The following is a 22,719-nucleotide window of genomic DNA, read 5'->3' as shown; positions in this document are numbered from 1 at the left end:
AATTCACTTGTCACTGATCCAAACTGTCATGACTTCATTGACGCAGGCAGTCATTTTGTAGTGCTCTTAAAATATTCTTACCCCATCATTCAGTGTAATCTTTCAGAGATCCAAAAAGAGATGATGTGGAAAGGCAGGAGATGAACTCCAGGGCTAGGGACAGACATTAAAAAAGCCTGAGCTTAAATTGATTCAATCTTTGCAGGTTAGTTTAACCTGGCTAAATTGAATCAGTTTGCAACTGCACAAACTTTCACTCTGGACTGAGGAAATGAAGACACATGCCTGCAGTGGCTCAAGGTAGAAGCTGGGGGGGGGGGGCGATAGAGCAGCCCTCCCTTCCCTTCTGCAGGTTGCTGAGCTGAGAGGTACATAGCCAGGCCCTGGCAGGACATTCTGATTAGGGAAGGGTTTTAACCCCCACCGTGCCTGCAGTCCCAGGCCCCTGCTTGTTGCTCAAGGGGTGGGAGTGTTACTAGACCCTGCATCTGTTGATACTGAGCTTTTCAATCGGTCTCCCTGCTTCTTCAGACTGTCTGCAAACCAGGTGATTTCTAACACATTTCTGTCCCTTCTTGAAGATGGACAGTTTGCAGCCAGTTTATCAGCCCATCAAGCCCTCATTAGTTTCAAGCTCTTCTTATCTGTAGGGTGCATTTGCATTGCAAGCCACTAGCTGTCTGCCTCTATTCCAGTGAAATTGGAGACCTACATAGATACCTCCTAGCATTTGCTAGCATGGGGGGCATGGCCAGATCCTGGGTCCTTGTGCTGGGGTCCCTGCTGTTGGAGAAGGGCAGGAGTGGGGATCCCTGCTTGAGCAGCCAGCAGGGATTGGGTGGGAGGGAGCCTGGTAGCCACTGCAGTCCCTCAGCCAGCTGGAGCTGTGATAGTGCTCTGGTTAGGAGGAGAGGGGTGGGGGCCAATCCTGCTCTGCTCCAGCAGACAGCCCTGCCCAGCCCAGAGAGCATGCCAGGATTCTGGGGGTCTCTGGTTTATCCTATACCAGCAAGGGGTCTGGGACAGACATCGCATAAACCAGTTTGACCCAAATCAGGTATGTCAGATTGACTTTTATTAGTAAATGTTTAGGATTGTGAATCCAAAAAAAGCTGACAAAGCTGGTAGGGAAATACATAGCACCTGAGCGAGGGACTAAAAATACTACATGCAACCAGGTTTCTCAAACCGGTTTCAACCATTTTCAAACTGGTTTATGTGCACTGAGCATCTCTTCTGTTACAGGTTTAAACCAGTTCCTGATCACTTACACTGGTTTATGTGTAATGTCTGTCCCTAGCCCTTTTGTCCTAAGATTTAAAAGCAGCATTCATCACTCAGAATATGACAAAGTATTTGTAGAATGCCAAAACATATATATTAATTTGGTTGATTATAGGTATTTTAAACCTCTACTGTATTAGTCTTCCTCCATTTTTCATCTCAGTCATGGTGGCCTAATTTCAATTGCTAGATGATTTAGTTGATCAGCACACAAGTTTATTTCAGAGGAATGATAATTATGGTCTAAGGGAACAATCTTAAATTTCTTCAGCTGTCACCTGTTCAGTGAAGCACAGCACTTCTCTTGTATGACATGCTGTACCATTCTGCTGTCCGTGCTCTGAGATGCCAAATGTAAATTCATATTCAGCCATGTGGTAGTATTAACATGTCATTACCCCAGGTAGGATATGCTACAACACTTGTTTCCATCAAGTCTGATAAAGATTTAAGTGTAGCTCAGCTAATAAGAAATAGACCTTACATAAGATAAAGAATGAATGAATTCAGTACCATGGGAAAGATATACCTGCCAGGTCACAAGTTATGATTTGACTGGTTTAAGCAGTGGCTTACACATTAAATCCAAAAATCACTTGAGTGGAAACAGGTCAGAATAAACTGATATGATGTGGGAAAGGATCCAGCTTTGACCTTTTTTCTATTCTCACTGGATAAATAAATGTAATGCTGAAGTTAGATTTACTTTAAGTGCCAGAAGAGGTGGAAGATTTAATCTGCCTTCAGAAGAATTGGCTGTGATACACTATTGTTCCTCCTACTAACTGAGGCTTGGAGTTGGCTTTCAGCTAAGTGAGATACTGCCTGCCAGTTCATTGTTCAGGGAATAGACATCTAAGTAGGAATTAATTTTATGTGTCTTCCTTCTTTTATTCCTTTTGGGTTGACTATGTTGCTCTTTTGCCAGAACAGTAGACATAGAACTGCTTTTTCCACTTACCATATCTCTTAGTAACAAAAACCTCTTGGGTAAGTGACCAGTTCTCTTGCACTAGAGACTCTAGAGTAAGCCAGTGCAGTAACAGCAGATGGAAACTCCACTAGTACAATCTTTTTCAAGTGTTCCCCATTTCCCCAGGCTTTTTGAAGCATGAATGGTGGATGCTCAATCTTTACTGGAGCTTCCGGACCCTTCCATAATATAAACAATGAGTGGCAGATAATCAGAAAACTGTGAAAAGAGGTATACAGCTACATTATCTGAAGGATCTGAATTGTAAGCATGAGACCGTGTATCAGGTCCAACCACTAAATATAAATATGCGGCTAGCTACTTTCAGAGTCAGGGTGCAGAAATTCATAAAAATGTACATGGTAAAACCATTAAGTAAGGTGGATTTACCTTTCTTACTCTTGTAAGACAATCTGGAAAGTAACTTGTGTCACTTATATTGTTAGAGCACCTGCAGCTGGCTACATGAATTAGTTTCACAGGTTTCTAATGCACTGAGCTAAGGCATTAGCCCTCTCTTATCCTGATCCAGCAAAAACTTTGCAACTGCCTCAGCAGCAGACTGAGGCAGATTTAGACTCAGTTACTAAGAGTGAAAAATATAGCCTGTTTTTAATGTCCCAACTTTATAATAAACTGAGCAACATGGTGTATAATATATATTCTGTTTGTTAGAAGTGATGTGAAATGTGTGATTTCTGGCAGATGCCAAAATGAATCCTTTTTTATTTATTTAGATGTGGTAGTACCATTGGGTGTGTCTCTTAAAGTTCTTGTGGGTTTGACTTCAGATTTTCCTTTATATCCACTCCCCTGAGTTTCTGCCAAGCCTGCCATGCTTTAACCCTGCTCAGATTAGTATGTACACAGAGACAATTAAGGGCTATCTTTTAACGTATCTTTGTGCGTGAACGTGTGTAGGTCAAGTGTGTGAGTTTATATACAACTTCAGTCAAGTAATTGATTAGGAAGTAGTATGTGAAAGTTTAAATTTCATTCATTCAGCTTGGGTGCTCAGCCCTGACCTATGGGCCAGATCCAGCCCGGCACCGTCATCTGACATGGGCTCCCCATGGATCCTGTGGAGATCTTCATGGGCTGCGCGTGACCCTGTATGCTAGATCAAGCGCACAGAGCAGCATGGGAATCAATCCCAGAGCACAATTCCAGCTGGACAGGGTAGTGAGGAGTCCCACACTGTCTCTGACCAGCTGCAATTAGGCTCTGGGACCCTGCATCACCTCTGCCCAGCCCCAACAACCCGAGATCAGGCCTCAGGGGCCCATGTCTCCTTCACCTGACCAGGATTGGGCTCTGGCTTGGAGTAGGTAGTGCAAACCGGCCTGCACCACCAGGAAGATAAGCAGCAGCTGGGTCCTACCATCTTCCTTCCCACCTCCACCCCAGGGTTGGTCATTCTGGGCCACAGCCAGAAAAGGTTGCCTACCTTTGTACTAAGAACATTTGTCTGGCCCACCGGGCCAAAACTGTGAGGACCAGTGATTTAACTCATTTGAACCATACAAACACTAGATATGAATGATAAAAGGAAGGGTTTTTAAAATAATAATAATGATATCAAAACAGAAAAAATGTGGTTTGGCCAAACTTGTGTATACCAAGAACCACCCTTCTCCATTCATCTCTGTTGACATCTGCAAACAGTTTGTTCATGGTTGAGTGTTTTTTCATTCTCAGATGCTGTGTCCTCACTGCCCCTCTACCCCCAATGTCTGCCTTGGTAGTTACACAGTCCCTTGATCTTTAAAGACAATATAAAAGCATAACTGGGCAACAATATGTATTAAATATAGCTATGCTATAAATCCTTGATGTTAGCACAGATATTTTGTAGCATATTGGAGCCATACCATATCAAGCTGTGAGCTTGTCAAATCCCATAAGCTCAGATAAAAGGCCTTGATAGAAAAATAGAGAATTCTGCCTTTGTAAAAAGTGATGTCAATGATTGATTAGTTGATTAATAGCACTTCATATGTATATAGGACTTTTCATTGTCACAAGACTTCTATGAGATAGTCAAATAAGTGATCCCATTGTCTAGATAGGGAAGCTGAGGCAAACAAATTAAATATTTTCACTAGCACTTGTCCCTTACGGTCAGTTCCAAACTAGTGCATTATAATGACATTAAAGTTTGTGTAGCATTAGAGTTGTCAGCATTGAAACAAAACCAAAAACTTAAGTTCTAATTATTCATGATCATCATAATTCATGTGGACTTTATTGCAAGAATAATGATATAAAAGGGGTACAGTCAGGTCATCTTAAAAATAAATTTACCTACATTACTGCCTTACATTAATGTAACAGAAATAGATTAAAATAGTCAATTCACTTTTCAAGATGATGCTGTTTACATTTTGGTCTGTCTGATTTTTGGACCATTTGAAACAAATTAGTCTGTTTATAGTCAGTTAACATGCTAGTGCAGAACAGGAAAGTTTGGATGACTGTTTCACTAAAGAAATTCTCATTGGCTTAAAACACTGTTCCTGATGGAATTGTTGTAAACAATGTTATGAGAGCATTTCTATTGGTCTCGATTTATTTAACAGTTTATTTTTACAAAACTTAAGTTTTGTCACATTTAACTTATGTCACTTTAGTCATAATAATCTTAGCCAAATTTAAGTTTGAATAATTGCATGGTCTTTACCCAAATTCACCATTTTCCATTGGAAATGGTGTTATTCTTCACATACTGTTCTATGATATTATGTACAATAGTTCATTCTGCTAATAAATAGCAACAGGTTTTCGTTTTGTGATGGCTTCACTTTTGCAGTGAGTGAAATGATTCCTCATATTAAAAATAGCTTGGATTATAAAGTCAGTTCGTTTTGTCTGGATGCAATCTCCCCCATGTAAAGGACTAAAGTAAGACCCATGCATACCTACTAAGTTACTTAAGTCATATTATAAGGATTTAAGTGGGACTTGAGTGTTAGTCCTCTCTATAGGAGAGTTTCATTCATCTGTGAAATTCATTTGGAGCCAAATATATCCAAGGTGCTGTATTGTCATAAATGTGGCCATCCTTTAAAGCAGCTGTTCATTTTGTCCCCACCTGAGATTATCGCTCTATTAGTAAACTGTGGAGCTAGTAAAACTAGGCCCTACCAGAGTTGTGTTCAGTTTATTGAATCTGGGCACTCTTATTTTCCTCTGAGGCTTTTAACTTTTTCAAAGGCTCCATGTTGTGCAGTACAGCGCTGCAGGGGCACCATGAGCAACCTTATTTTATGTTTTTCCCATTTTTGAAGTATAGCCCAGTGAAGGTAACCAGATGTATTACACATGCTCTTCATGAAGAAGCTAACTGAAGCATACAGCAGGGGAGTATTTCTGTTGGTTATTTTTCTCTTTAAAGTGTTTTTTTTTCTTTATTGGTTCATTATTGTTGAGCTCTGTAGCTTTTACTATTTTCCATTCTAAGCAGATGGATATGATAATATCAGAGGGATCCTTGTGAAGATGTAATGAATTATGCTACATGCAAACATTTCTAATACTTTTTGTTTTACTACGAAAGACATTTCAAATAAACTGTCTTCAGCATAGTTTGAAAAGTGCCTAGTTCCTTTGTTTATATTCGATAATAAGTGGAAATGGCAAAAACAGATCCACCACTGGAACTGTCTCCAGAAGAACAAAAGGAAGTTCACAAATTTACAGGAGGCCCCACTGTGCAGTCCTTATTCAAGGAAACTCCACCCTCACTTCACCAGGAATTTTACCTGAGTTAGAAACAAATTCTGCTCCAGCTGATCTTAGAGAAAACTTTGGCAGCCATTGACTGCAAGGACAAAGCCCGCAGTCGGTATATCTACATAAGATGCTTTGGGACTCTTCACAATCTTCACGTGGCTGGGAAAACTGTCCCAACTACCAGATAGCTGCCTCCCTACCCCATGGTAGGGAGCCGGTTCAGTCCAGAACTGCTCCTACCCTGCTTGGCCCCCCAGCAGCAGCCAGGAGGAATTCCAGGCTCCCCCAGTTGACACTCCTGGGCTGACAGAGGGCACAGTGGCTGGTCCCGATTTCCACAGGGCATGGAGGCAGCGTGGGTGGCAGGAGATGCCCGCACACTAGGTCTTGGGAGCCAGCCAGAGGTGGGGAGAGGAAGTGAGGTCAAGGAGTGCATGCAGCAGAGCTCACCTGGTAGATGCAGTGCAAGTATAGTTGGCCCCCCACATCTGACCTATGGCTTTTCCCATAGCACTGTGCATGGGGCTGAGCCTTGCCCCCTTCCACCCAGGGCAGCCCACACTGCACTCCTGTCTGCACCTGCCAACAGCTCCAGCCCCAGCCAGCACGTACAGCTTCCCAAAAGGGCTGCTGCTGCAGCTGATAGGGTGCTGCTGTCTCCCACCACCTCCAGCAGCTCCTCCTCCTCTTCTTTCCCCTGCCATGCTGCTTTGGGCAGCAGGTAGCACAGGGAAGTGACGGCAACTGTGGGGATATGTGCCAAGCACCACATGCCTAGCAAAGAGGGAGAGAAAGTTGCAGCCAGGCAGCTCCTGCCCCAGCATGTGGGGCTTCAGTTCCTGGCCGCCTTCTGCCCACTTGGCCATAGGCAACTGGGGGTGGGGGGCACATGCCCCCCCTGAGCTTGGCTGATGGTGGCTTCTGCCAGCAGTCTCCACTCACCACCCCACCGCTGCTGACACCACCGCCAGTTTCTGTGGGAGGTCGCCGCCCACCAACTATGCCCCCCACCCCCCCCACCCCCCAGTCTCAGGAGACACCAGTTACCTATGCACTCAGCCATGTGAAGGTGCTGCTTATCACACCAGGTAGGCAGAGTAGTTGGAAGGCATTTGGGAGCTGGAGCTGGTGCTCCACATGCGGGGGCAGGAGCCACCTGGCTGCAGATTTCCCTGACTCCTGGCATGCATCCCCACCATTGCCACCACTTCCCCGCACTACCTGCTGCCTGGAGCAGCACAGCAGGGGCAGAAAGAGCCACTGGAAGTGAAGGGAGTTGAGCAGTACCTAGAAGATTACAGCTGCACTGAAAGCAGCCCGTCCGGGAAGTTCTGCATGCTGGCTGGGGCCGAGGCCATCAGCAGGCATGGGCAGGAGTAGGGGGCTTGGCCCCATGTGGAGTGCCGCAGGGGCAGTCATGGACTGCATACAATCAGTTGGTGGGTGGCCAGCCATGGGCCAGATCCAATTAGTTGAAAGGCCATATTCAGCCCATATTTTGCCCACCCTTGTGCTATATATCTTTGATTCACCTTTTCCTATGGAGTTGCTTTCAAATCCCAGATTGGGTTAAAATCCCTCTACTTCAGATAGTCAGCAGAGCCCACTTAAGCCTCTCCTAGCACAATCAGCACCTCTTAATAGAGTGAGAGGTTTCAAGCAAGCACTGCCATTAAACTTCTTGGCATACCAAGTATCTGTAAAAAGAGTAGAGGAAACTTTCACATATCAGCTCCAATTTATTTTTTTCTGTCTATGACTTGAAAAGTACATGAAATAACTTGAAATAGAATAACCCATTTTAACATTTAAAAACTATAAAACGTGGATGCCCTGTTACACCATAAGTTTTGTGGGATTTCTTTTTCTCTCATGGATGTCATCTGTGGCCTATTAAAAATGCTAAATAGTAAACAATTGTTTAAGAATGTGTTCAGGATGCATAATTTAATATCCATATTGAATAGCTTTTTTGTTGAGCTAGATCTTGAAGCAGGCTCCTCTGAGGCAATATATTACTTCATAGCACATTGCTCACTCAGTTCCACCACATCTATCTAATGTTGTCATTTGGCAGACTTTCCAGATTAGCTGAAGAGCCCTGAAAATGTTTTCTGTTGGATTCTCAAATTAAATGGTATAAAGCTCCTTGTGTTCTGATTATGGAAAATAAGGCCATTTCTAAAGATGGGGATAGAAATCGGCAGCATACACGCTTCTCCGCTACTTCTTGAAGTTGCCTTCCAAATTCTGATGAACACAAGACCACTGTAAGAAAACCAGTATATTGACCAACATTTTCCAACCTGGGCCCTAAAACTAGCTTTAGTAGGATCTGTGGATGCTCATTAACTTTGAAAGTTATTCTGCTTATTAGGCTGTCTACATAGGAATGTGGAAGCCTATATTATCCCCTCATTTTGGAAATGTCGGCCATTAATTAAGTCAGGAGTCAGCAATCTATGGCCCGCGGGCCAGATCCAGTCCACAGAATCTTTGGATCCAGCCTGTAGATGTGGGGCTTTGGTGGCATTTGGTAGCATTGGGTGCCTTCTGTGGGCTCTCTCCCCATGCCTCCATGGCAACAAACACTGATTGCAAGTGCTTTCCTTGGGCCACCAGGAAGACAAGCAGCAGCTGGGTCCTACCACCTTCCTTCCCACCTCCACCCCAGGGTTGGTCATTCAGGGCCACAGGTTGCCTACCTTTGTACTAAGAACTTGTACATCTATTCAGACTTACTATTTAAGTGATCTCAATGAATACTGGTTAATATAAGTAAGGGCAGCATCTATCCATCTTATTCCTCTGTTAGCACTATGCCACACTGTGTATATTTCTAAACATGACACCCCCATTGGTAGTTGTGTATATTTTATTTATCTAGAGCACATTCTAGTTGCTGCTTAGGATTGCTGTGAGTAGAATGTATTTGGAAACACAGAATAAAGAAATGCTGATCTTTAAATTTGCCGAAGTGGTAAGACTGGATTTATGTCATCAGTTTCAGACTTCACTGATTAACTCTGGCTGTGTCTACATGAGACGCTGGCTGTGCAGTAGTGTGGCAACAACCATGATGTGATGCTACTTTGCAATCATCTCTGGCTACTGTGCAGTAGTGTCACAAAAAAGCCATTCATTCGTGCTACTGCACAGTAACATGGGTAACTGTGCAGTCATATAATACTTGTTTAGACAAGTACTAAATGATTCCACAGTCAGCGTCACACATAGACACGGCCTCTATGTACAGTATTCTGATACAGTATGTGACTGAATGCTGAAACCATTTTTATTGCCTAACATCACTTCAAAGTATAACAAATCTTGAGCCCTCACTCCATTTTACTGTCTCTTCTGTGACAGACTTCCTGTTGATTTCAAGGATTTGGCCTAGTATGGATTGGAGTGACACAAGCTCTTCAGTTGTTGTTATTTTACTTCTTGTATTTTGCATTCTTATGAAAAGGAACCACTCAGGCTGAAAAAAATATAACGAACGTGAAAACTGTCATTGGGTTGTACCACGAATGGATACAGGCCAAAACTAAACCCCAGATCCAGACTCCACATTTGGAGCCAAACTTTGATCCAGTAATACACAGAACCAAAACCCTGAATTAACATATTCTCAAATTTGGGAATTTGGAATCTGGTTCCAAATATGAACTTCCCCCCAGTTCAGAGAATTTAGACTTTGATTATTATAAAATGAGTTTGAGTTGTGAATCCCTGAAATAAGGCTTTGGGCCATCTCTAGATATTTAAACATCAAAACCAAGTCCTACAAATTAGCAGTGATGGCTTATATTTAAATAAACTGAGCCAAATTCTGTCCTTAGTTAATGTAACCCTGTCCTTGGGGCTGTATGGATGATACTGACAAAATTCAGCCCTTTGTAAGATAAATTCAACATCTGTTTTTGTGATTCACCATGTAACTCCTGTTTACACTGCAGTAACTTGAGCAAGACTGGTTACATGGGTTCATGCTCTGCAGGTGCATCTACACATGCACCGCAGTTAGGGTGCAGTAGACTAATTTATTCCGGCATAGGATAGTCCCAACATACACAAGTACTAACCTATGCTGGACTAAATAACTGCAATTAAACAAACTTGTATAGGGTGTGAATTGCACCTGGTCAGCTGAGCCAGCGGGGCAGGCTCCTGCCTGTTGCTGAGCCTAAACTGCTCCACCCAGGCTCAATTTGCTCCTGTCACTGGGCATGCATTGAGACGTTGCACCCAGGTTGCTTTACTCCTGATTGCTCTGGAGTAAATTCAGTCACATTAATTGCATGTGTGGATGCATCCAGTGGGTTTTAACCACCCTCCCTTTCTTTAATGCATAGATGAAAGAGGAGCCCCATAACTTTTCTTTTTTAACCTACAGCTGCAATATGGAAAAAGGATGAAAACCATTTGCCCTAGGAAGAGCAAAAGAAATTAGTTTTCACATCATTACAGTTACAATAAACAGTTTAATGAAGTTGTCAACAATAATTTTACCATCATGGACTGTTATTCCCCTATTTAGGTTTTTATTAGTATTGTGCTTGTAGATAGTACTATAGATGTAGACACTACTTTACAGCATGAGAAAACAAAACAGAAAACAATCTCCTTTCTGGAAGCAATTATACCCTTTATGCTCAAAGTAATACTGTTTGATACAAATTACACAACAATAATAGGGATGGAGGTGTGACCTTTGGAAATCACTTGAAAAAAGAGAGAGATTGAGCCTAATGAAATTAGGGATTGTTCCAAGTATCACAGGCAGCATAAGGAAAGACATAAAATGGAAGAGATTCATAGATTCATAGATGTTAGGGTCGGAAGGGACCTCAATAGATCATCGAGTCCGACCCCCTGCATAAGCAGGAAAGAGTGCTGGGTCTAGATGACCCCAGCTAGATACTCATCTAACCTCCTCTTGAAGACCCCCAGGGTAGGGGAGAGCACCACCTCCCTTGGGAGCCCGTTCCAGACCCTGGCCACTCGTACTATGAAGAAGTTCTTCCTAATGTCCAATCTAAATCTGCTCTCTGCTTGCTTGTGGCCATTATTTCTTGTAACCCCCGGGGGTGCCTTGGTGAATAAATCCTCACCAATTCCCTTCTGTGCCCCCGTGATGAACTTATAGGCAGCCACAAGGTCGCCTCTCAACCTTCTCTTGCGGAGGCTGAAAAGATCCAGTTTCTCTAGTCTCTCCTCGTAGGGCTTGGACTGCAGGCCCTTAACCATACGAGTGGCCCTTCTCTGGACTCTCTCCAGGTTATCCACATCCCTCTTGAATTGCGGCGCCCAGAATTGCACGCAGTACTCCAACTGCGGTCTGACCAGCGCCCGATAGAGGGGAAGTATCACCTCCTTGGACCTATTCGTCATGCATCTGCTGATGCACGATAAAGTGCCATTGGCTTTTCTGATGGCTTCGTCACACTGCCGACTCATGTTCATCTTGGAGTCCACTAGGACTCCAAGATCCCTTTCCGCTTCCGTGCCACCCAGCAGGTCATTCCCTAGGCTGTAGGTGTGCTGGACATTCTTCCTCCCTAGGTGCAGCACTTTGCATTTCTCCTTGTTGAACTGCATTCTGTTGTTTTCTGCCCACTTGTCCAGGTCTGCTTGCAGCTGTTCCCTGCCCTCCGGCATGTCCACATCTCCCCATAGCTTTGTGTCATCTGCAAACTTGGACAGAGTACATTTCACTCCCTCGTCCAAGTCACTTATGAAGACATTAAAGAGTATCAGTCCAAGGACCGAGCCCTGCGGGACCCCACTGCCCACACCCTTCCAGGTCGAAATCGACCCATCCACCACAACTCTCTGGGTGCGACCCTCCAGCCAATTCGCCACCCACCGGACTGTGTAGTCATCCAAGTCACAGCCTCTTAACTTGTTCACCAGTATGGGGTGGGATACTGTATCGAAGGCCTTCCTGAAGTCTAAGTATACGACATCCACCCCTCCTCCTGTGTCCAGGTATTTCGTAACCTGGTCATAAAAAGAAACTAGATTGGTTAGGCACGATCTGCCTGCCACGAACCCGTGCTAATTTCCCCTCAGCATAATTTGTCCTGCCGGGCTCTCACAAATGTGAGCCTTGATAATTTTTTCAAAGACTTTGCCAAGGATGGAGGTGAGACTGACAGGTCTATAGTTGCCCGGGTCCTCCTTCCTCCCCTTTTTGAAAATGGGGACCACGTTGGCCCTTTTCCAGTCCTCCAGGACTTGGCCCGTGCGCCACGAGCTTTCAAATATTCCTGCCAGTGGCTCTGCAATGTCGTCGGCCAGTGCCTTCAGCACCCTTGGATGGAGCTCATCCGGGCCTGCCGACTTAAAGGCATCCAGTTCTTCCAAATGACTCTGCACCATTTCAGGGTCTACGCATGGAAGTCTGGCGCCTTGCTGCTGCCTCTCTACATCCCCATTGAGAGACTTGTCGTGCCCCTCACTTAGGAACACTGAGATTGAACAACTCTATTTAAAAACTAGATGAATCTTCTGCACTGCTCATAACAAAAACTCAACCATGGGAAAATTATAATCTACCAGTGCAGCTTCCCATATTTTTTTTACAGTTCCTTCATTTATTCTCTTGCATTCCCCTCCCCTACCCAAACCTTTCCATCACTTGCTATGGGTCCCAACATTCTTCTGTGATAGTCTTGCGTTTGCTTTGCATTTAGACACTTGTTTCCTGTACTTTTGATTTTTCTTTCAGAGCTTTGATGTCCTTCGCCCATCTCCTGATAGTTCTCCTCAGATACCACTTGCAAAATACATTTATTTACTAGAGCATATATTGTTGTATTTTAGTGCAGCAGAATATCTACTAACCAGTTCCCAGCATTTTGGGGGAAATATGAGTCTTGGTGTACTTTACCTAACTGTATCAGCTCTGTTGTTTTTTAATGTAAGATTTTAAAATAGCTAGCCAATGGCTTTTATTTTTGGCTGTTAAATTTCTACCAGGCAAAACCAGTTGATCATTAAAATAATATTGTCATCCCAGATCACCTCTTCTGAGAGGACATTGATTAAGGGGAAACTACAGATCCAAAAGCCACAATCTTTCCATTCCTGAAGCCTAATTCATTTGTTTGTAAGTAGGGTTGTCTGGTAAGATAAGTTTCCTGCTAATCAGCTCAGGGTAACTGTTTGCAGATCAGTCTGACAATGAGCAGTGGATGTGGAGGTGTTGCAAAAAGTCCTTAGATTGCATTACAACCTAACAGTAAGGAAGTTTTACTGCTTTTCTTGGAGTTTTCTGTGAGGTGCACTTAACTCTCACACACTGACATTCTGCATACAAGAGCAGATCTAGCAGCCAGTTCAGGCAGCAAATTAGACTTAGTGCCAGAGATAGGAAAACATACTGTAAAATTCCAAATACAAAACTGCCTGCTATAGGCTATGTATAAAGCACAAAGGAAGTCTATTTCCATGCAGAGAAAAGGTAATAGAAGGGCTGTGAAGCCCTCTTGGCTAAACAGGGAAATCATGCTCCTCTTAAGAAAGAAGAAAGAGGCTTATAAACAATGGAAGCTTGGGGTGGGCCCCAAGGAGGACTATTCCATGATGGCCCACATTTGCAGGGAACAGATAAGGCAGGCTAAAGTGGCAACCAGAGATGACCAGAGCAGGGTGCAGGGCCCGGGGCAAATCAGCCTGTGCGGGGCTCCACCCCCGGATGCAAGGAAACCAGCAGTGGATTCAGCAGCTGGAGGTGGAGGGGGGTGCCAAGTGGCCAGATGTGAAGCCGGCAGCAGCACAGGGTTGCCATGGCTGCTCTGCCCAGCACTGCAGGGCCCAGGGCAGTCGCCCCGATTCACCCCCATCCATGAACAGCCCTGGCAGCGACTGAACTTAGATTAGCAACAGGAATCAAGGACAAAAAGAAGCCCTTCTTTAGGTATATAGGGAATAGGAAGAAAACAAATGAGAGTGTGGGGCCATTACTCAACAACTCAGGAGAGCTGAAGTCCTGAATGACTACTTCGCCTCGGTCTTTCACTGGACCAAGGGGAAAACCACGCCAGGTAGAGCTGAGGATGAGCATGGTAGGAATAATCGCCTTCCTACTACTGCCATAGAATTGGTATATCACCAATTTAAAAAAATTAGACAAATACAAGTCAGCAGGACCAGATGATCTTCATCCGAGAGTGCTGAAGGGGCTGGCCAAAGTCACTGCGGAACCCCTGGCAAAACTCTTCCACAACTCGTGGTGCTCTAGAGATGTCCCCAAGGATTGGAAGAGGGCCAATGTTGTGCCCATCCACAAGAAGGGCAGGAGGGAGGACCTGGGTAACTATAGGCCAGTCAGCCTAACTTCCATCCTAGGGAAAATCCTAGAAAAGTTCATCAAGGAGTCTATCTACAATAAACTTGCAAACGGTAAGATTTTGAATGACAGGCTTGGTGGCACCAAACTGACTAGCACCACGAATGAAAGGGACCTGGGGGTAATAATAGACCACAGTGTGAATATGAGCCAGCAGTGTGATGCTATAGCCAGTAGGGTAAATAATACTCTGGCTTGCATCAATCGATGCATCTCCAGCAAAACTAAGATGATTCTTCTGCTCTACTCAGCACTGGTGAGACCACAGCTGGAGTACTGCGTCCAGTTCTGGACACCACACTTTAACAAGGACATGGACAAGCTTGAGAGAGTCCAAGGAAGAGCCACCCATATGATCAGAGTCTTACACAGCAAGCCATATGAGGAAAGGCTGAGGGATCTGAGACTCTTCAGCCTAATGAAAAGAAGTCTGAGAGAGGACCTGGTAGCAGCTTACGTCTACACTAAGGGAGTACATCAAGGGCTCAGTGAGCAACTGTTCACCAGGGCACCTGAGGAGAAAACCAGGAGTAATGACCACAAACTACTGGAAGATCAATTCAGGCTTAACATTAAGAAAAACTTCTTCACGGTCAGGGTGTCTTGACTGTGGAATAAACTCCCTCCAGAGGTGGTGCAATCGCCTATCCTGGAAATCTTCAAGAAGAGACTAGACCGTCACCTTGCTGGGATTACCTGACCCCCAGTTGTCTTTCCTGCTTGGTAAAGGGGGGCTGGACCCGATAATCTTCCAAGGTCCCTTCCAGACTTACCGTCTTTGAATCTATGAGACAGACACATTAAACTTGTGGGTCATTGTAACACAAAATATCCCTTCCTACCCACTCCTGCTTATTTGAGCCATACATATGTAAAGACTGCACCGAGTCTTTATTTCTTTATTTAAAAAGGGTGGAGCATTTCTGCATGCTTTGCCATCAAACATTCTTCATGCAGATTTTTTTTAACTCAGATTATTAAATTAGTAGCAGATGTGCTAATACTGTTGACTAAAGCTTAGGACAATAGTTTGCCATGTGTTTTCATTAAGCAGATTTCTTTTTTAAATCTGTTTCTCTGGGTCAGATTTTGTTACCTTCATTCCTCTTTCTGTGCAGGAATCCCAGTAAAATCAGTGAGACGCATCACAGTGTAAGATACTACTGAATGTAATTTGGGATATCGGAATATAATCCAAATTGGGGGATGTGGAAGACTTCTACGTAGTGTAGCTTTCATAATGCATTGGAATGTAGCTGCAGTGGGTATACCAGAGAGCTACACAACTGCTGCACATAACAGCTACATTTCCTGTTAGCTTTTCATGAAACAGCAAAGAGGAAATGGGCATGGGCCACAGAAAGGACGCAATATAAGAGGGCCAACTGGCTGCAAGCCTGTATACATTGACGATAATAAAGCCCCTCTTTGAAGCCAAAAGCTAGTCTAGTAGTGATGTTACTTTGTTAGGATTCTGTCTTTCCCGCAGTTAAGGTGCTGGATTCCATTCTCTATAGTTTTTGCATAGTTCTCATATGCTTTGCTGTGTGTGTCACCCTACATTCATACATAGTTGCTGATGGATCCTTCTGCTGGGGATGACCAGCACTGAGTCATCCCCAGCGGGAGACTGACCCTTTCCTCCCCTCCCCCCATTCCCAAAGTGGCAGATGGCTGGGGGGACACTTTGAGAGAGAGAGTAGCACTAAATACAAAATAAAATGCCATGTCATAGCTTATTCTCAGACCAGGAAAACTCTGATTCCAAACCCAGGCATGCTGAGCTCGTTTGCCTTATCAGAATGTCAGCCTAGGAGGAGGAAAACCTGTCTCGAGCCATTAAGTCCCTGGTAGTAGAGCCTGTGAATGACATCCTTTGTCCAACAACTCTGATGACAGGAAAAGGTAGTGATATGTGGGGCACTCCAGTTATTTCAAGCTCCCTAAGGCCACTGGGTCTTGTTCTCCACTAGTCAAGAGTTGTGGGAAGCAGGAAGATGCAGCAGTCCCTTCATCTTCAAAAAATGTGGCCTTTTCCTGACTCTCATCCTCCAGCAATAAAAAAAAAAGATGACTAGAGCAAGCAAAAGTGATTACTGGGGCTTTTATACATGACCCCACAAGTGGATGGCATAGATTAAAGGGTCATCTTCAGTTCCATCTGGGGTGGCAACTCCTAGAACAGTGGTTCTCAACTTTTTTGGACTTGAGGCACCCCTCCATAACTTTTGTCATCCAAGTGCTTACCTGCTTGCAGAGAGGTTGGGCATGGTGGGAAAGGGATTGTCCAGGCAGGGATAAGCCTGAGCCTGTGCTTTTTACTTATCTCCTCACTTCTTGCGGCACCCTTCAGAGGATTTGGAAGCATCCCAGGGTGCCGTGGAACCCTGGCTGAGAATCACTGTTATGGAATCATATAAAAGTAGTGCTGGAAGGACCTCAAGAGATCATCTAGTCCAGTCTGCTGCTCAAAGCAGGAACATCCCTATCCAAACTATTCCATACAAGTGCTTTTCTAACCTAATCTTAAGACTACACAAACACACAACTACAAAGCACATAGCTCAAAGATACCATGAACACCCTAGCTTGTCACAGGTAAAGCAGGGGGAGTAGGGCACTGTCACCACAATTATTCTTAAATATACTTGAAAGATCCAAGGAAAAAGACTTGGCAGCTTCCTGTGTGTCCAGGGAGCTCTGTTAAATGATGCACACTGTTGGCTTTGCTAGAAGGGGCTAGAGAAGGTGCACCAACCATTGCCAACCTTGAACAACTCAGTTGGCATACTGCAACCATCAGTCACCCCCCTACATGTTCACCATAAGAAACCTCAGAAATCCAGTCCCTCTGCCATGTCAGAACTTTGGACAGACAGACCAACTTCATCTGAAAGGCTGGAAACATGAACCGGTCTAGATGCAGCAGTACAACATCAGCATAAAGGTGCAGAACAAGATTGGGTTGCCTGATGAAGGACAAACAACAAGACATGGTGATGGGTACCATTTTTTTATTGGAAAGGCAGAGCCTCAGGAGAAAGCAGAGTTCATGATGTAGAATTTGCCATCAAGAATTGCATTGTGTCCTAATTACATTAATACCATGGGGGAGATTAGTTAAGACATAATGCTCATTCCTTCCAACAGCTGGACAGCTTGCCACAATTATCAGTGCATATGCCCCTTCTGTGACATTATTATAGCATCATAGTAAGAAAAAAGTCTTTTACACTGCATTAAGGGGAATACTGGCTTCTATCCCTAAACAGACTAAAACTATTTCAATGGGTAATTTTAATGCTAGCATGGGGAACGATCATGTTGCCTGGAAAGAATATTGGGAAAGGAGTTGGCAATATGAAAAGGCAGTGTTCAGCTCCTCAGGACATGGGCAGAATATAATTATGTTATCATCAGCACTCGATTCTACCAAAGAGATGTACACAAAATCTCCTGAATGTACTTGATGTTTAAGCACTGGTATCTGATAAACTACATGAAAGTATGTGCCTAAAACTGTTTTGATGTTCATATTACCTAGTTTTGAGATGTGCTGATGACTGCAGGATGGAGCACAAATTAGTTCAGAGCAAACTAATCTTTTGTGTTGCTCCTAAAAGCAGGAAAAGTAATATTGTCATTAAGAAATCCAAAGAAAGTCAAACTACTTTGATCCCAAATATATCACTATACTCAGAATAGTAATAAACAAGAAAAATAAGTTGCTGTAGCTACTCTAACAGCAAAAGATAAGTGGGAGCTCTTTGGACACTATACTATCAATGGCTCCCTAAAATTCTTGGCATCATATTAAAGAAACACCAAGCTTGGTTTGATGAATTTGAAAAAACAAGGCACTTGTAGTGGGCAAATATCCCTTTATCTAATATCACTGGAAGAGAAATAAGACTGGAAGCTGTTGACTATTTCATCTATGTTGGACATGTTCATTCAGAGTAATCCATTATTGGCAAAGAGAGTGTTCTGTGCATTAGAAATCATCACCTTCTGAGCATTTTCACAGTTATATTTTCAAATGGTGTGGGAACAAAATGGAGACCAGGATTCAAATGCATTATGCAGTGGTGCTTTCACGGGTGTGAAGCCTGGATCATCTTCCAAAAGTACATCAAAGAATCTGAGTGCTTCCATCACAACACAATTGAGGAAATAGAGTTACCAATGCCATAGTGCTTCAGAAGGATAAGACAACTGAAATTGAAGCCATGATGGTTAAAACACAGCTTTGCTAGGTAAAAGTCAGGCTATTTGACCTGCCTGTTGTAGCCACTCATCTTAGTCTGCCACCCGCCTGGCGGAATATTGAGGTGAGATACAGGTGGTCAGAACCTTCCATCAGGGCCTACCTGTCCACCCACTCCCTGCTACCGGAGTGGCCACCCAGGGTCAGTGACCCTTCACTCCTTTCTATAAACCCCCCCCCTGACTTGGAAGATGAAGTATCTGGGCATCAGTACTTAACTTGTACTTAGGCTGCTTTCCCTTTTGCTCATGCCTCTATCAGCTCTCTGATTCATCCCTCAGACTCCATGTTCTGCTTGATCCTTTGGCTGCCTAATCCATCTCCTGGCTTGATCTCCTGGATACCTGACCCAGCTTGCCTTATGACTGCACACTCTGGCCAAACCTCTGACTTCCTGACTTGGCTTCTCAGATTGACCTCCTGGCTTCCTGACCCAGCCTGTACCTGGATTCAGTCCATTCCTCCTCAACCAGTTTGACACCTTGTTCGTCTGAATGATCCCTGACCTAGCTGCCCATGACAATAGCTTGTGTTCAAAGACTCCCTACCAAAGCAGTCAGTATACAGTAAGCTATAGGCTGGCCATTGTAAGAAGACCAACCATATATTATATGGCTTATATATTGTATTGCTAGTGTATTGGCCAATACATAACCCACACAATATATAACCCATATAATATAAACTATAGTATAAGCAATAGAAAGTTAATATGAAAACTGCCTTTAAAAAGTGAAAATTTCTGGCAAGGTGTTTTTATAAATAAACAATAATGTTAGGCCACAATAAAATCTGGCTTGACCAGTTCTGAAAAATCCCAGTGATGTTGATGATTCTGAAAATGAATCAATAAGAAGGGAAAAAGGAAGGTTTGAGCAACTCAGTTATAAACACAGATGATAATTTCACCTCCTGCTCTTACTTGCTCATTCTGTAACCAGAACTTTCTCAAGAATCAGACCCAGAGGTAAAAGTAACGATACCTTCCATCCATCTCAAGGAAGTGCTGTGATTGAAATGTAAATAAGACAAATTGAAAGTAATTGTTCTGAGCCTGGAGTCCTCTTAAAACTTTGAACTTCTTTATAAATAAACAAATAATATGTGAATCTGCAGGCCATTTAGCAGTGAGACCTAATAAATAATAGTCCCATGCTATGGTATATTTATATTATGGAACATGAGATGGGAGGTAGTAAAAGAGGCTTTTCTATAGTAATTTTAAAGGAATTTTAAAAACTAAATCAGAATTGCATCTTCTTGTGAAAAGCACAAGAAGTATTGTTTTGTGATTGGAATCCATGCAGGAGGTCAGTGAGAGTCATGCACAAAGTATAGTCTAGTTCTTCTAGTAATAACAAAGTTGAAACCCTTTGTATTCTGTTTATCATCATCATCATCCTTATTATTATGATTATTATTATTACTACTGCTCCATGTGAGGAGAAAAGGACACAATACTGTCATGCATGATTGTTTTCCGTTTCCTATCCTTATCACTACTTCTTACCTCACACTTACATGGACAACAGTGAGACAGGGTTCTGTATGATCCAGCCCTTTTTATACATTCATGCTAAGCACAGATAGTCAAAAAGCCCAAGGCTGAATTGATTTTCATCTTCACAGGTTAGTCTAAGCTGTGTAGATTGAACAGATAAGCAAGTGAACAGACATTCACTTTTGATTCTGGAAATGCAGCCACCTGCCTGCAGTTGCTCAGGTCAAAACCCAGGGTGTGCTAAAGCACACCTCCCTGCTCTGCTGGAGCAGATAGCTTGGGCCAAGGGTGGCCTGCTCCCCCTGCAAGGGAACTTTGTGGGGGAGGTACAAAGCATCCTGGGTTGCTGAGGGACTGTGAGTTAACCTGAATCTGGAGGGGATATGGGACAGAAGTTCAATAAACTGATTTAACCTAAATCAGTTAAATCTGATACTATGTCCATCCAGGTTTATCTTAAACTGATTTCAGCCATTTTGAAAGCAGTTTGTGCATCAAACTTCTGTTGTGTTACAGATCTGAACCAGTTTCCAATCACTTATACCACTTACGTGTAATTTCTGTCCCTAGCCTCCATAGTACACAGACCTGATTCAAAGAAGTCAGCTTTTATACATAGTCACATTTAAAAAGAAAATCATCAGATGTATGATCTTTGGGTTAATATGATTTAACATACTCAGAGGCATTTCACAGCAAGGTAATTGGAATCCAAGAATAAAGGAAGAAAAGGAAATATAGAAACACATGTGCATTTTGCCATCATAGAAAAAAATATTTTTATCAGAGGGCTGATGAGCAGTGTTGGCACCCTGTGCAGACCCTGCAGGAGAGCAGGAAGGGAGTTCCAAGAGTGGGGGCAACAGGGCACTCAGCAGTTTTACCCATGCCAAGAACTCGTAAACAGTCTTTGGATGAGCTGCTGCTGCCTCTGCCACATACTCTGCCCACCCCGCACTGATGCTTTTAAAGCAACAGCAGCAACAGCCAGGGACTCTTTTGGACTTCCTTGCAGGAGTAAGCCATGCAGCCGTTCTTGCTGCCAGGATGTGGACTCTATCGAGTTGGGAGATGACTCTGGTGCCCCTCCTAACTTGGCATCCAGTGCCCACCCCCTCTCACCTACCCCTTGGTATGCTACTGATTTTCATTTTTAAATATTTCCACTGCCTGGAATGCTAACATTCTGGTTTTGTTTAAGAAAGAATTTAAAGCTATTTAAAAAAAAAAAAAATCACACCAAAAAGTTATGTGTGAGGATGCTCAAATGAAATGAATCTAAATGTAACTTGTCAGGAAAAAGAAAATGTCTTGGTCCAAAAATGTGTTTTTTCTTGGTAGAATCTGGAGCTTGGTTTGCTTGTGACCTTTTGGATGCTAATGAGCTCCTATGCTGGCTTGCTGTAGTACTTCTCTAAAACAGTAATAAAGCAGATATGAAACTTCTTATTTCACTGTCACTGAACCAGTTTTGAATTAATTTCTGGGCAGATGGATCAGGAGAGATGTCACTTGGACGTCAGGAGGCTTTTGAAATTTTCAAGAGGGATTATGCTGATAATGTGACCATCGAGGACAACAAACAGCTTCTTAAACAGAGGTAGGTATCACAATGAGGTACAAGCACATTTAAATCTCTACAGTGTCATTGTGACTCAAAGAGTGAGAATATGTTATTTTTTTTAAACTCAGAGCAAAAATAGTGCCTTTGTATGCTGGGAAAGTTTCTTGTTCAGTATGCGCTCAAAGATGTAGGATAAGAGTGAGATTACATGTTAGAGTTAGCAGGTGCTACTTGTAAGGAATGTTAGCCAGTATTAAGGGTAACAAGTGCTAGAGCCCAGTCACATGTTCAGGGTTAATACCCTTCTCTGGTGTGCACTACTCATTAGAGGGCTAGTGAGCAAGGGCATGGCTTGGGACTGCAAACCTGCCCTGCTTTCTGGCTCTCTAGCCACAGTATAGGCCAGGGAGAGAGAGGGGAAGGAGCCACCTGTGCTGTTTGGATCACCCCCCAGTTACAGGTTGCTACCAAGAAAGGGAAAGCCCAGAAAGCCCCTTTAGGGCTAGAACCTTTTGGGCCAGCAGAGGCCTAAGGCCATAAAAAGAGCCTAGGGGGAGACAGGGAAAGCCAAGCAGCAAGCTACCCACTAGCTCAAATACTGCAGACACAGAGACTCCTGCCAGGTGGAGCAAAGTAGGTCAGACAACTGGAAAGGGGGAGGGTCTAGGGAATATAAAAGCTCACCCCAGAAGAGAGAGGGCGAGTTAGGCCCTGACTATGGAAAAGATTGGATTGCCTTTCCCAGATGGCGGAAAGGCTATAATGGGTGAAGTAAGTCACCTGCCAAGGAGATCACATTGCAGTCTGAGATTTGTTTTTTCCCCCTTTGCTTGAGCAGTAGGCCTGAGGAGGAAAACCCTGAGTTAGGACCGTGTGTGTTTACCCGGAGGCAAGTAAGAACTTTTAAGTTGAGATTTTCTGTTTGCTGGACACCTGGGAGACCAGGAGTGGCTATAAGGGGAGATGAGGCTACGTAACAGGGTGCCCCAACATCCTGTATGATATCCTTCCCTTGGAGGAGGTCAGAGGCACAGGCAAT

At 43.6% G+C, this 22,719-nt stretch overlaps 1 protein-coding gene across 3 annotated transcripts in view; it reads left to right on the top strand.

Annotated features, from left to right (window-relative positions):
* KIF6 (kinesin family member 6) overlaps nt 1–22,719 on the top strand; it is a 436,353-nt gene that overhangs the window by 287,556 nt on the left and 126,078 nt on the right. For all 3 annotated transcript variants that reach the window (XM_019483065.2, XM_059717038.1, XM_059717041.1), the window contains exon 14: nt 21,608–21,716. In XM_019483065.2, coding sequence (XP_019338610.1) covers nt 21,608–21,716 — 109 coding nt within the window. The remainder of the gene's footprint in view (nt 1–21,607; nt 21,717–22,719) is intronic.

This window comes from Alligator mississippiensis, chromosome 1 (assembly GCF_030867095.1).
Source record: "Alligator mississippiensis isolate rAllMis1 chromosome 1, rAllMis1, whole genome shotgun sequence".
NCBI classification, from domain to species: Eukaryota; Metazoa; Chordata; order Crocodylia; family Alligatoridae; genus Alligator; species Alligator mississippiensis.
The sequence above is the reverse complement of the archived record's forward strand: the minus strand, read 5'-3'. Positions and strand labels throughout refer to the sequence as shown.